At 39.9% G+C, this 14,397-nt stretch overlaps 1 protein-coding gene across 1 annotated transcript in view; it reads left to right on the forward strand.

Annotated features, from left to right (window-relative positions):
* The first annotated feature begins 752 nt into the window (after nt 1–752).
* dip2ba (DIP2 acetate--CoA ligase B (putative)a) overlaps nt 753–14,397 on the forward strand; it is a 56,312-nt gene continuing 42,667 nt past the window's right edge. Inside the window, exon 1 of the mRNA XM_084721247.1 lies at nt 753–1,020. Within this exon, the coding sequence (XP_084577373.1) occupies nt 936–1,020 (85 nt within the window). The 5' untranslated portion in view covers nt 753–935. The remainder of the gene's footprint in view (nt 1,021–14,397) is intronic.

The following is a 14,397-nucleotide window of genomic DNA, read 5'->3' on the forward strand; positions in this document are numbered from 1 at the left end:
TCTTTCTTTTTTTTTTTTTTTTACACCCTTTCTAGTCAAAGAGTTTGACTTTTTAGTTGTCTTGGTGAAAACCCCTTAAACACCCTTTCATCTTACCAAATAATAAATGGACATTCTGCCAAATAAATGGCATTTGCATGTTGTAACTTTTCAAATTTAAACTTAATTATTTATCTACTGTATGTTTAAGTGTTCAAAACGTGTAATAGTTCATCTCTAGTCATTTAATTTATTTATTAAGGTTTCTAAATTGAAAATGGTGCATTTCTCACTTTTAGCCGAGCATTAACAAATTATTGTTACCACCAAATGTAGCCACAAGAACACTTTGCACCTTCAAGTGATTTACCATAACTAATTGATTTTTTTAAGGGTAAAATGTGTATTTTAACCAACATATTATGGATTTTTGGTGAAAAAAGTATTTTATTCATTTATTAATTTATTTTATTAATCATTGTATCTTCAAATTGCTGTGTACGCATATAGGCCTGCTGTCCACGGCAGCGGAGTGTCCCTGCAGTCATTGGGACACCCTAGAGGGCTCACGGGAAGTTTAATGCGTGTGTTTTGATGGCAAATAACATGATCGAGCTGCACAGCACCGTCCTCCAGTTTTAAGTAAGAGTTAAATGTGTGTTTTAGTCGGTGAGACGGCAGAGGGAGCAGCGGTCTCTCGGTGTGTCTCTCGGCTGTGGACGCAGTGAATTAACGTACAGGCGAGGTAAATGCAGTCACGTGACCGCTCGCTGGTTGCCGTTGGTGAGTTTTTCCCATTATGGCGGAGGGGCCAGCCGTGCGGATGGACTGTCTCTCCCACTCTGATGCCTGTTTTATGTCTTGAGGGAGGGCTTTTATTTTTAATTTTTATACGTTTCCGCACAACAGACTGGTTTCTTTTCAGCTAGACTGCACTCGTGTTTCTCGGCGGAGTCATGGCAGACCGCGGCGTGGATTTGTCCGCCCTGCCAAAAGAGGTTAGAGACCAACTGGCGGAGTTGGATCTGGAGCTGTCTGAAGGTAAAGGAGGGGAGGGGGCTCATGATGATGATGGTGGTGGTGGGGGGGATGCTATAGCAGATATTTAAGCTAGCTGTGTGTCTCAGCTGTCTGGGCTAACCAGCATCGATTAAGCCAGTAGTTTCCCTCCTGCTATGCTACTTTACGTTGATGATAAATTGAATGAGAGCATACCGGCAATCAGTTAGCTTGTTTTGTGCTAATACAGGCTGTGTGAACGCAAGCTAGCAGTGCATGACAAGCAAGAGGAAGGCTTTCATCCATTTTCTCCTTTATCTCTAACCATTTAAAGCTAAACGTCGATTTAAAGACGTGTTTCTGTGCTAAATCTCCTCATTTGCTGTGTGATTGAATGTCAGACTTGTATCTCTCTCTCTCTCTCTCTCTCTCTCTCTGTATATATGTGTGTGTGTGTGTGTGTGTCTGTCTGACAGACTGGCATGGCCAGAGGCAAGGTCTGGCTATCAGGGTTTGACCCCTATCCTGTCATCTTTGTTATACCTCCTCATATGGTTGGGCTTTGTTTTACCTGTGCGGCCACATGGCTGCCAGTTTGACATCATACAAGCCTTGTACTTGACATCTGGTTTTCAGGTTTCAGCAGAAAAGATGTTTTATTGCAGTAAAACTGTGAGTCACTGTGACTAGTGTTGGGGTGTAATGACAAGGCCTCGAGTCATTATCTGAAGATACAGTCTGTTATGAATGACTGTCAGTAATTATCAAATATAGTGTATGGCCTCAGTGACGAAGATGTGTACAAGGTCTTATACTCCTGTGTAAACCTGTTATTACTAGAATTATAGGTTTACCTACCTGCTCTGCTCATTGTGGGATACTCAACCCTTCATGTGAGATCTGAGGCAGGTGCTAGGGGTGTAAGAAAATATCAGTACACTGGATTATTGTGGTATTATGTTTTGTGTTGAAGTATCAGTTCTTAAAAATACTGCATTGATTTTTAATTAATAACTTACTTGCAAAGATTTATGGTAGTGCCTCTTTCGTGTTGGCTTTAAACCTATGATCACTAAATAGCAGCGTTGTATTCTTTATCCTTTGAGTTTTCCTAAATTAGATTTTAAAAAAATCAATATATCACCTTGCTTACAGCATCACAGTGTATTGAATAGCAATCCCCGTACCATGACTTGTGTTGTATCATCATATTATTGGCAATACACAGCCCTACCAGCCGCATCAACCATTGTTTGCTCAGGGAAAACTGACTGAACACTGAGCTCTTTTACAGCAATGCCCCTGAGTTCACATTCATATGGGCTAAAAGGATATACAAAGTATGATACACTAATAAAAGCAATAAAATGACGAAGAAGTTAAAACAAATACCTAGAAGACAGATTTGGCTAGAACGTATACAGTAATAAAAAACTATAAACATGATGAAAAAGGACACATACCTGTCCAATTTCAGTACCTCTTGTAATTTTTTCCATTTATTTAGTGCAAAAAAACTAAAATATACTTTATTTGCATGTGTCTGTGTGAATAATTGTTTTGCTCTTGAGGATTTAACAGTGGGTGATGGATATGTCTATTTATTGTAGTTTACACATATCTTAACCATCCATTCATCCAAAGCACAGTGCAAATTAACCCCTCCCCCCGAGCAGCTGTTAGCCCCTGTCCTGCTCTACACCCACTGACACACACTGTCACATCTCTGACAGTGTCCCCTGGGCCCCTGCTTCATCATGGCACCTAGGCTACATTCTTCCAGCTGAGGTGACTGAATCCTGTCATCCTGTGCAGCAACCGCTCACTGTGTACTTATCCATGCTCATTGACTTATAGTTATTTTAGGGGTGTGATATGTTTTTGGAACTGATAATCTGTATTTGATATTCATCTTTGGCTGACACCAATTTTGATGTGCATTTTTGAGTCTTTATGCTGTCAGCCATGCCTGTAATAAGGACTTCAAAAAGAAAATGGTACTATAAAAGACCTTGACAATTTGGTAAATTTGCATTAGGCAGTTTCATTACATGGTATACTCCAACTAGAAGTGAACTTGGAGAGCCAAGGCTAAATGTTCTGTTGCGCAATGTTATTGAAAGTGAAAAATTTGGATCCACTTCAAATTTTAATGGCTTCTTCCTTGGCCCATGCTACAACCATTCCATCACATTTAATGAAAAATGGGCCTATAGTTTTTCTGTAATCCTGCTGACAATCAAACAAACATCACCAAAAACATAACTCTTTCGGTAGAGGTTGCCCTCATAAAAGATACAAATTCACAAACTAGTTACTGTTAGTTGTATGAACTTTGAAGTGGGGCCGTTCATGCCTTTTACAGCTCATATCAACCAATACTGAATGTAAACTGTAAACTGACCTCTATGGTTAATATGTTACTCAGGTGTAGATCAGCCACTATTTAGTGTTTTGACCGGACATGTTAAAGAGGTATTCTGGTCTTTTTTGGATGTTTTAAGCCCAACAGCAGACCTTTTATGATATGAAATAGTAGGGTAAAAACAGTGATACCAATGATTCCAATTAAGGTCTTGAACCATTTAGTGTAGTAGAGCCTTTCCAGTGACTCTTCATGTACAATAGCAGCATCCTGCCTCTGTTTGAACTGAATGGAGCAGAACTTTAATTAGCATCACTGGTAACACCTACCTACCTACTATTTCATGTCAAAGTGGCTGTCAAAAGCCTATGGCAAAGGGTTTACACTTTACATTACATGCTGATTATTTACCACAGTTATAGTCAGTTACAATGGGTCATTTTAAGGAGTGGTTGATAAGACAGTATATAGTACATGGTGGATAGATAGATAGATAGATAGATAGATAGATAGATAGATAGATAGATAGATAGATAGATAGACAGACATGATCTCTCAGTGTATTGTGAGTAATCTTATAAATCATTGATCACGATTGTTTTATGGCATTGTTTTTCTTTTTTTCTTTTTTTTTTTTTTGAGTTTTTCATCACTGTGATGATGAAGAACTTTAATATGTGTGGTATTTCATTTGTGAGAGTACCCAGAAAAAATATTTCTGTCTTCCTATATCTTTGTCTGTGCTGGTGCTTTTGCTGATAGATTACAGAGAACCTGTCACCTTTATATTTGGTCAGTTATGTGCAGTGATGTAGTTTCGAACAGGAACTGTTCTGAGGACTCGTTGGTGCATTCAGTTGAGAAACATGTGAGACCTGAGAGTTGGTTGCTGACATTTTCCTACACAAGAAACATCCACAATCACATTATCCTGGTGGCCCTGTTAACTCATTTTTTGTTTTCCACATGTTGATTGTCTGACAATGTAGCTGATGAGTTTAGTTGAATAAAAGAGGGAATAAATGTTGTCTCCACCAGCCATGGTGGCAAAATATCTGAATGTTTGCAGTATGGTAGGTTGATCTAGGTCTTAAAGTCATCTTGCCTTGTTATGACTACATGTCATCACCTTATAGGCTATTTTTCATAATAAATCTTCCTCTGAACCCAGTGGAAATGCCTGTTCCTGCGTTGCTCGGATAAGAACACAGGCCTGCCAAATGGCCTCTTAAAAAACAACCCATTTCTGCTAGCCCCCTGTGACCATGGGGACACAATGAGGACCATTCAGCTGGTCTGAGCTGCCGAGGCCAGGAGCTCTGCTGCCATTTAGGCCATTCAGCTAAACCCAGCCTTTGTGTGCACATTGGAATGAGCTGCCTCCATAGGACGAGAAGGGAGGGGCTGGTGACTGGTCATACTTGAGGAGATGACGTGCAGTGTGTACAACTGAGGGGAGTGGTTCACCCCTCTCACCCTGTCAACTCTCAGCTGAGCCAGGGGTAAAAGGTCGCGTCTGGTTTGTCCCTGTAACTACCTGGTTGACGTCCCCCACCAACTGTCAAGCATGTTATACAAAAGTCTAATGTTGCTGACTCAAGCAAAATTCCACACAGATGAGTTTTTCAGCTGTGAGTTAGTAGCTGGTGGTCCAGGCCGAGGTGCAGTTTTGACAGTATAATACAACTTGAAATGATTGGCTCTTTGTGAAGGCTTTGAACTCATATGCTTACTCATGCATGGGGCACTCATGCTTGTGTCTATGTTAATATAGATATTAGGGTTGGACAGTATACCTGAAAAAAAATTTCATGATAAAATAATTAATTTCTGTTGCTATTGACCATTTTTATCACCTATTTTTACTGAAGGCCAACAGAAAAAAGTTAAATTTAATCACTTTCACTTGAATTTAGCCTCCTGACTTTGAATTCAGACATTGTATTTATCAAGGCCAGGTCTTGGAATGGACTTTTTCCCTCCTACAACCAGGGATATCAGGCACAAAATAAGCCTAATGATTTACTATTGAGTGGCTGGTGAGTTTGAACATTTTTCTGTCAGGGGTTGGTAGATGTCCACATTTAAAAAAAAAAGTTTTCCACCCTGGTTGAGTTATCTTTAATCATCTATGTTAACCTAAACTATGATATTTTTGTAAGCCTAACCAAGTAGTTTTGCTGCCCTAAACCTAAGCAATATTTTACAGAAAATACTTTGTGGCCCTGTTGTACTATGTTACCTGATTTCCTAAAGTCTTTCTGGCAGAATGGCAGCAAGATTTCTGGGCTACCAAAAGGTTAACTTCTGTGTGCCAGTGCCACCACACGTTTTAACTTTTAACACCCACAATTAAATGATATTCTATGAGCCATACATTAAAAACATAAAACATAGAAGTTTTACAGTAATTTTCTCACTCCTTGCTGTTTCTGTTGTTGTGTCACATCCCAATGATACAACTTACTGAACAAAACACCAGTTAAATGATTGGCTGTTTGTGTGTCACTTGCACCATGCTCCATTATCAAGGGACATGATAGGCTGTTTATAAGCCAGGGCATAGTCGTCATGAGCTCTCATGGCAGTTTGCATTTAATGCAGGTTGAAACTGTTTAACATTTTGATGAACAATTTTATTATTGCTATTGATGAAGTGTCTATTGCTGATATATATCACCATTGTTTTATTGCCTGTGCTTAGTGGAGATACAATCTTAGTCTCTGTTTTCATCTATGATCACTATGTGCAGACAGAGGGTCCAGATTATTGCCAGTTGCTTCCTTTCTAGGCCAATCATCCAGTTAACCAGGCAGCCGGCATTCAGATGCAGCAGAAGCAGGCCTGGCTTGTCGTTTTATCAAGAGTGAGGGCCCTCAGTCAGCAGAGGATGGCAGCCCTGATATGGACCTAGTCTGTGTCAGCCATCAGTGACAGCATGTAGGGCAAAAACCTTGATGGATCCTTGAGGAAGGCTCTCCTCCCAAACGGGGAGGACGTCTATGAAAACATATCTCTTCTCCCTCTGTATTATTTATGAATGAGATACGCAGCAAATGGCTGTTTTTGTAAGTCGTCAGGCAAGAGTGCTTATTTTGAGACAGATTACAGACATGTGATAGGGACTTCCTCAAAGCTCATGAGGCACACTGCTTTTGTTTTTAAGGTGGAGGTCTCTGCTGGTTTACAAAAAGAGGAATTAGGACCTCTCTCACACAATTATGAAGCTGAAATCTCTCCCCAAATTCAAAACATTTCACAGCTTTTGTCTCTTGCAGCCCTGATACATCATGCTTTGTTAACAGCTCTACTGAACGTTAGTGCACTTGGAGAGGGCAATATGTTCAGCACTGATATTGTTATACAGGGTGCAAAATGAACTTTTTTGTTTGTTCACTGGCTAAATGGCTAGTGAATGTTGTAATTTTACCGGCCACAATAGATTACTATTGTTTTGGCTGATAAGTGAAGCAAATCTACCAAATACTTGCATAATTATTTTACCAGCATTTGGCTGATGCTTATTTAGTGCTCTGCTGTTATAATCGTCACAGCATTATCTCTTCAGTATTACCAATATTTATACATATTTGTCTTTTTAGAGACTTAATATGGCTTTTTTGGACGATGACAGTAAAGAGGGACAGGAAATGAGGGGAGGGAGGGAGGGGGATGATGACATGCAACAAATGTCCCCAGCCAAAGTAAACCGGGCACATCGCAATTACAGACTGCTCAACGACTTCCCATGATGCTATTTACAGTGGTCAAAATGACATGTTAAAAAAGTTAAAGTCATGTTTATCCAATTGAGTCAAATTTTAAAGTGTTTTTCTGGAACTCAATGCTGTAATTTGAAAAAAATGTGCATTCTTAGATCTCATGCTGTGACAGATTTAGGTCAAATGTAACTCATTCGTGAAATACAGCATCAACTGTGAACCATGATACCTCATCATGAGCATTATGTTAATCATAAAGATGATGAAAACACCAAAATTGATCTATTGCCCAGCTTTTCTTTAAACCTAAAGAGTTTCATGTCAAGTTGTATTTCCCTGTTTAGATATTAGGAGTATGTTTCTGTTGGCGTCCAAGAATCCATAAAGCACAAATCATCTTCCTCGCAGCTTTAGAGCCAAAGCCTTAGGTCCAAGCAGATGGTTGAGTACTCTTGGCAAAGGTCTTTCTTTATGTGTGTCAGCGTGTGTGTGTGTGTATGTATACAGTATGTTTGCACATCCAATGTGTGTGTGCATGTGTCATAATACTGTTATACTGTGAATAGTTAATGATGGCTTCAGTCCCTTTTCCTCCTCCAGACCTGTTGTAGGCTGAATTATTCACGTGCTCTCATTAAATATCAGGACACCCTCACAGGGTAGTGTGGGTGTGGGTGGGTGTGTTGTTGGTGTGTGTGGTTAGTGAGCGTGACTTTGTTTTGCTCCCCAGGTAGAAGTCGAGGCAGGCATAGAAAAAAAAGCCAACCTTAACTTCTTTGAGTAAGTGCCAGGAGATATATTGACATCCCACTCATCAGCCCTCCAGACCTGTACAGCTCTGGTGTGGGAAACAGTAAGATGTGTAACTTGTTGAACGAGCTCACATGTGGTGTCAGGTAGGGCTGGGCTATAAGGTTGAAATCAACAATATTAGTCAGAGATGTTTTTTCTTATACTGATCACATTAAAAGATGGTAAATTTAAGCAGTATTACATATAAAGTATTCATATATATTGTACAAGTTTTGAATATATTGATGCTCAAATTGCCAAAAAATTCATTTGAAAACCTCAACACTTCCTAACACATCCCTTTACAGAAATCACAACTTGGTTACTCAATTGAAAAAAAAAAAGTTTAATGTAGGAACTACACCTGTCAGTCATTTGAAGGAAGCGTGCATCTACTCTTCGATGAGAGGTTACAGCTCAGCTGTTTACTTCCTGCACTGTCACAAGCACAAGCCTCTCCATGATCAGTTACACTTTCCCTGGGATCAATAATATAGACAACAAATTCTTTTCAAATGATAACACAATATGATCGTATTTTCATAATATTAGTCCACCAAAAGCTGATGTATAGTCTAGACCTGCAACTATTAATTATTTTCATTGGTGATTAATCTGTCAATTATTTTCTCAAAATTATGGATTAGTTGTTTGGTCCATCAAATGTCTTGTTTTGTCCACATCCCATTGATCTTCAGTTTACTGTCATAAAGGAGTAAATATTCACATGTATGAAGGTGAAATCAAAGAATTTTGACTTTTCCTGATTAAAAAAATACTTAAACAGATTCACTGATTATCAAAATATTTGATCATTAATTTAATTATTCAATATTCAAAATCAGTTAATCTTTGTAGAGCCGCAAAGATTATGATTGATCATATTGAACTAACCAGCCCCAGTGTCAGGACCCATGTGTTTTTTTGTGCAAGTCTGAGGTGACACATGGAATACATGAAATAGTGGAGTAGTGTGTGTAGAGTGCCAGTAAGGACTTTATTTGAAGCCCCTTTGCTAGAAAGCATCTACTCGTCTACTCTACCCTTGAGCAGGACTGAAATAGTGCTGTTCACTGTCTGACCTTGTGCTCTGACCTTCCTGCGGAGGAAGCCAAGTTAACAGAGAAATTCCCCACAGTCTTCACATTAAGTAAAACAATATCGTTCACCTCACTGATGTGATATGTAGCCAGTTTCTGTCTCACAGATCTCAGAAGAACAACAGTCTCCTACTTGTTGTAAACCCTGTGAGTCACTGCAATTAGGCGTGTCCTCTTCTCCAGGGCACATGCATCCACTGAAAAGTGAGAGAACCTGTTTCAGCCTCCTGTCTCACTGGGCTGTTTACTGAGTTGACAGGCATGATGCCACCTGTGACTCACCATAAGGGAAGAATGAATGGGGATTTTGTGATATCAGATACTTTTTTCTCCCAGTCTGCACAACACCCACCTTCATTCACCATTTGACCAACCTGTAATCTCAACTGGGCTGAAGGTGACGGTGAAGCACCTCTCTGATGCTGCATTGTGCAATCTTCCCACTCACTGGTTTTCCCTACAGTCATTTTGAGGCCCAGGCTGTGACACACCAGACAGTAATGAATGATCTGATTTATGGCTATTAGGTTAGATGATGGACTCATTGGTGTTTAAACAAAAATCAAGTCTGCTTGTGTGTTTTTTGGTGTTGTCAGACTATGGAATCTGATGCTGAACCCCTCCGATGTATTGCTAGGCCATATCCACTGCCCGGTGGGCCATGTGACTGTGCTAATGCTGAAGAATGCTCTTGTGAATATAAATAGACCTGGCTGGCAAGACAAATTCACTTTCATGCCTGAGGAGGAGAAAACAAGCATCTCTTTGACACAAAAGCTTCACCATTATTGCAGTGGAGGCCACCCTCTCAAAGTCCCAAGGAGTCAGTCCTAATTGTGTGTATTTCTTTCTCGCTGAGGCCAATGTTCCTGGCTAGTAGACAGCAGCCAGCAAACACTCCTTCCACATCCAACCAACTGACTGGCTGGCTGGGTACATGTGGGTCACTGGTACGCCCATGGGTTGTGTGTGAAATACTGCATCCTGTTGAGAACTGCCCTTCTCAGGCCAATCAGCCTGCTGTTTGACCCATGGAGAAAGTTGCTATAGGTATGCTAATGATTAAAGCATCATACCAGTGGTTTTAGATGGTTGTAGCATGTTACTTGCAAATTCTGTGTGCTTAACATTATTACTGAGGAAGTTTAGAGTGATTTCCTACCTGGCTGGTAGCTATTGGCACCACTTCATACTGAAATGCCATGAAAATCAATATATTCACTTCATCACAGTGAGTACTTGCTCAACTTTATTTATTGTCAAGGTCTTGTTATTATCATGTGATGATGCAGGTGCAAGCAAGGAGTGTTCACAACCTGACAAGCTGTAGGTGTGTCCAACTTCTCGAGGTAAACATAGGTTCGAGCAGCGGTGTTTGTGATGCAGGAAGCTACCAAATTCAAATTGTTCTCTTCACATATCTCATGTTTACTCAGTGGTTTCAGATTTGACTTTTCAGTAACATAGCCTGTGGGAGCTGACTTGTAAACGTCAGAGCTTCCTCTAATCCTTCAAGTCAACGCTTCCCAACAACAAATCACGAAGGAAGGAAGGAAGGAATATTTTCACAATCAGTCACATTTTATATTTGTCGGACTCACTCTGTGTGTGCATATATCAGTAAGCATGCCATTGGCTAGATTTGCTTAAATAGATATTTGCATGTAGCCAGTCAAAATATTTGACATACTAACAAGTCTGACAGCAGCACATGAAGTGTGAACAACAGAAAACATTAGCATTAAGTAGTAATTTTTCCTTATTATGCATCAGCATGGACACATCTTGTATTGCACCTCAGCTTGCTGAACAAATGAGTAAACAGTCATCCATGACAGACAAGTCCAACCACTAATGTCGGCAGCTTAGATAACTAGTTATCTGTCAGCAATAGCTGTTCAAAACATACAGTAGGCACAAATGTCAGCATTGTTTGCTTTAAATTCAAAATGGTGAGGTCCCTTTTCGACACATTTCCCTGCAAGGTCTTTTTTCAATCAAACCTTTATGTAACCCCGAAAAATACGAATAGATGAACAGATAGTAAACAAGACAGTGTTAGAAAACATTACAGTCCAAAATAGCTGCTTAAACATTGACTCCTCAACTTCAATGAAATCAGATCATGGGTGTTTAAAAGTTTGTGTAATGCATTCCACAGAATAATAGTAAAAACAAATCTTTAAAAAATGCTTTCACGTGATTGTTGGTTGCGAAAAGGGATGAAGGAATCATTAACTTTGATTGGATGTATTAACTGTTATGACCATAATGAATGTAATTCATGTTATACATTCTCTCTCTCTTGGGCTCTTCAGCTGATCAGCCACAGCTGATCACTCCAGCCTTTGAAGAGGGTGTGGAGAACACTGGGCATTTTCTCAGCAGCTGGTCAGTTTCTATATATGAAAGTGCAGGCCTGCGTCACAGGAAGGGCTGATGGGAAACCAGAGCTCAGGGGTAAAGCAGTCCTGCAGTAAATGTACAATGAAAGTTTCCAAAAGGTCAACCGCTTTCTCTCCTGGTCACTCATTGGGTCTGTATTTTTTTTCCTTTTTTTCTTTTGGACTTGAGCCTTGCATTTAAGGGTTATCAAAAACCCAGTGAGTAGAAGTCCTCAGGAAACCCCCTCAACGAGCTGATGTGTATCTCCCCTCTTGGCCCCTCAGAGCACATTGTGCTAGAGCTCGGCTTGTAGTCATGGACCCCTTTAATTCAACTCCCCAGAGAAAGAGGTAAAACAAAGGCCATGAAAACACATCGAATGGGTGGGGCCTCAGCCTCTTAATCCTCAACTGTCAATAGCACAGGCTTCTGGACTGGCACAGGTCCATGTATTGTATGTTCATTAGTTTGAATGGAACTATTGGGTTAATATTTTGACACTCAGCTACTGCCACAGTTCTGGCCAGGTTGGTCTTAGTCATTTCCTGGAGATTTGCTAAAACTGGTTGTTTGCGACTGTTGTTGTGGCTGTTGTGAGTATTGGACTAGGTTTTGTAATGCTTGCATTGAATTAGACTGTTTGTGGAGAGGCTTTTTGGATCTAAAGATGCACCACATGCTGCTGATAGTAGTAACAATACATCAACACAGTATTTCTCACAGTCCTGGATGAGTGGGAGGCCCACATTCAACAGTAGGTTTGTGTCATGCTACATGCTCCCACAGACAGTGACGACATACTGATGACTGTTGGCTGGATTTTATCTCAACCAGTTGGCTGTGATTGTGGTGAAACAGCCACTAGAGTTTAAGTTATATATCAGGATTGTCTAACTGAACTTTCACATGAGATTCAAACCATGTGCACACTAGTTGAATTATACACTCACTTCGCAGTGCTTGGAATTAAGGATGTCCCTTTGTCCTGTTGACATTGAAAAAAACATCCGGGAAACAAAACTACTGTGTCTGGGACAGTAGGGAGACTTCATTTAAGATGAAATTATTACATTTATGTGTCATGAAATATATATATATATATGTATATATATATATATATATATGTATATATATATATATATATATATATATATATATATATATATATATATAAATTTAATCATCAGGTGTTCTGTGGCACCGACATGAGCTCTAGGTTTTGTCATCACTATGTTTACACACTGTGATGGTGTTTAAAATAAAATTGTTTACTTTAATTTCACTTAAAGTTCAACTTCAAGTTCAAAGTGTGCATGCAAATTTCCATTGCCCTATACTAATCACAAACATTGATGTAACAGTTAGAAATGAACAAGAAACAGTAACTCAACCAATGACTAAAAGAATAATGAAAACTGATTGTAGCCAAACATCTATGTTGATTTAAATTTTCTATTCAGACACAAATGCGGGGAAGAACTAGCAGAACTTTCACGGTGGATAGGGATGTCATGATACCAGAAATTTAGTAGTTGGTACTAATACTAGTGCAATTTCACAACTCTCTATACTCAATCTGATACCAGTATATAAAAAGAACAATAATAAAATTTAGACATTGCTATTTTACTTTGCCACCTCAAGTAAAAACTCTTCTGAGTTTCTAGGACTAAAGACTGAGTGGGATATTTACTAAGCCTGACACAGTTCCCTGTCAGAGGAGTATGTTGCTATGTCTGTAAGGTGATGGATTGCAAAAGTGATTTCTGCTGCTGAACTTCGAACATAAGTCAAACTCAAAGTGCAAGCAGTAGTTAAAATAACAGACATGGTGACAGACAGAATGCTAACGTTTAGCTATTGCAAATGTTGTGTAGCATAGTTAGCTTTGGATGTGTTGTTAAAACACTTGTAGGTGTATATGCTCTCCCCTTCATGTCCAGAAGAATTGCGTCCCTGGTACCTATGGTACTGTAAGAAGAAATGCTACCGCCACATTTTTAGGCACTGACTTGGTAGAATTGGAGACTGTTGTGGGACACTGAGATGGAAAAAAGTTGATTTCAAGCCCTGCCACTTGGCAGGGAGTTTCTGAAAAGACCTGATTTTGGTGCCTAAGCTCTGGATGTGTGGTTTTCAAATGTACCTTCAGTAGTGAAGATACAGTTTGTATCATAGCAGTTTTAAGTGCTGCACTGTCAAGTATCTCACCTTTCCTTCAGTCACAGCACTTTCATCTAATCCCGTACCCACCTGTGTTGTAGTGTGTAGTAGTCACCTCACTACCACTCCCCTGTGACCTTGCACCTTCAGTTCCACATGAAGTGAAATGTTTTCGCTGATGCAAAAGGTTTTGTATTTCAGAGCCTGACAGACATTTATAGAGACAGTTTTTCACCACAGTGTATTTTCCTCTTACGCTTTCCTCGAGTGTTGCACCTTGTTGAACGTCCCCACAGATTCAGAGCTATCATTTTCAGAGCTTACCATCCTGATGACTGGCTGTTTAATGACTGTGAGCAGTGGGTGGTGGGAGGTCAGGACCATGAGCTGTCCAGAGAGTAGAACGTGGGCAAAAAGGCCTGTGCAGTATCAGTGTCAGCTGCAGACTCAACACCCAGGATGTGAGTGTTTCTCAAAGGCCACTCATGGCTTATTATGAGCTTATAATATTGATTTAATGAGTCAGCTGCCTGGTTAACATTCCTTCTTCTACATTAATGTCCTCTTGTAACCCATCAGCCACGAGCAATGAAGCAGAGTCAAAGAGCATCAATTGTGCATTTCTCATCCAGAGATGAAACATGGAGATATTAATAAACTAAGCTAAGCTTCATATGGCACGTGATTGGCGATTTGTTGTCTTGTGCACTCACTGACCACATTTGTGCTTTCAAACTACAACAGAACAGACAGATGACAGTTAGGTTGATGCACAGGGCTCAGTGAACCTCAGGTCAGGTCTGTCTCACACTCGTGACCCCTGTACCTTGTAACTACAACACTGCCACACTGAAACCTGAGACCTCTCACTTACTTTCACTGCTCAATACA

Source organism: Lutjanus erythropterus, chromosome 6 (assembly GCF_056507025.1).
Source record: "Lutjanus erythropterus isolate fLutEry1 chromosome 6, fLutEry1.hap2, whole genome shotgun sequence".
Lineage (NCBI taxonomy): Eukaryota > Metazoa > Chordata > Actinopteri > Lutjaniformes > Lutjanidae > Lutjanus > Lutjanus erythropterus.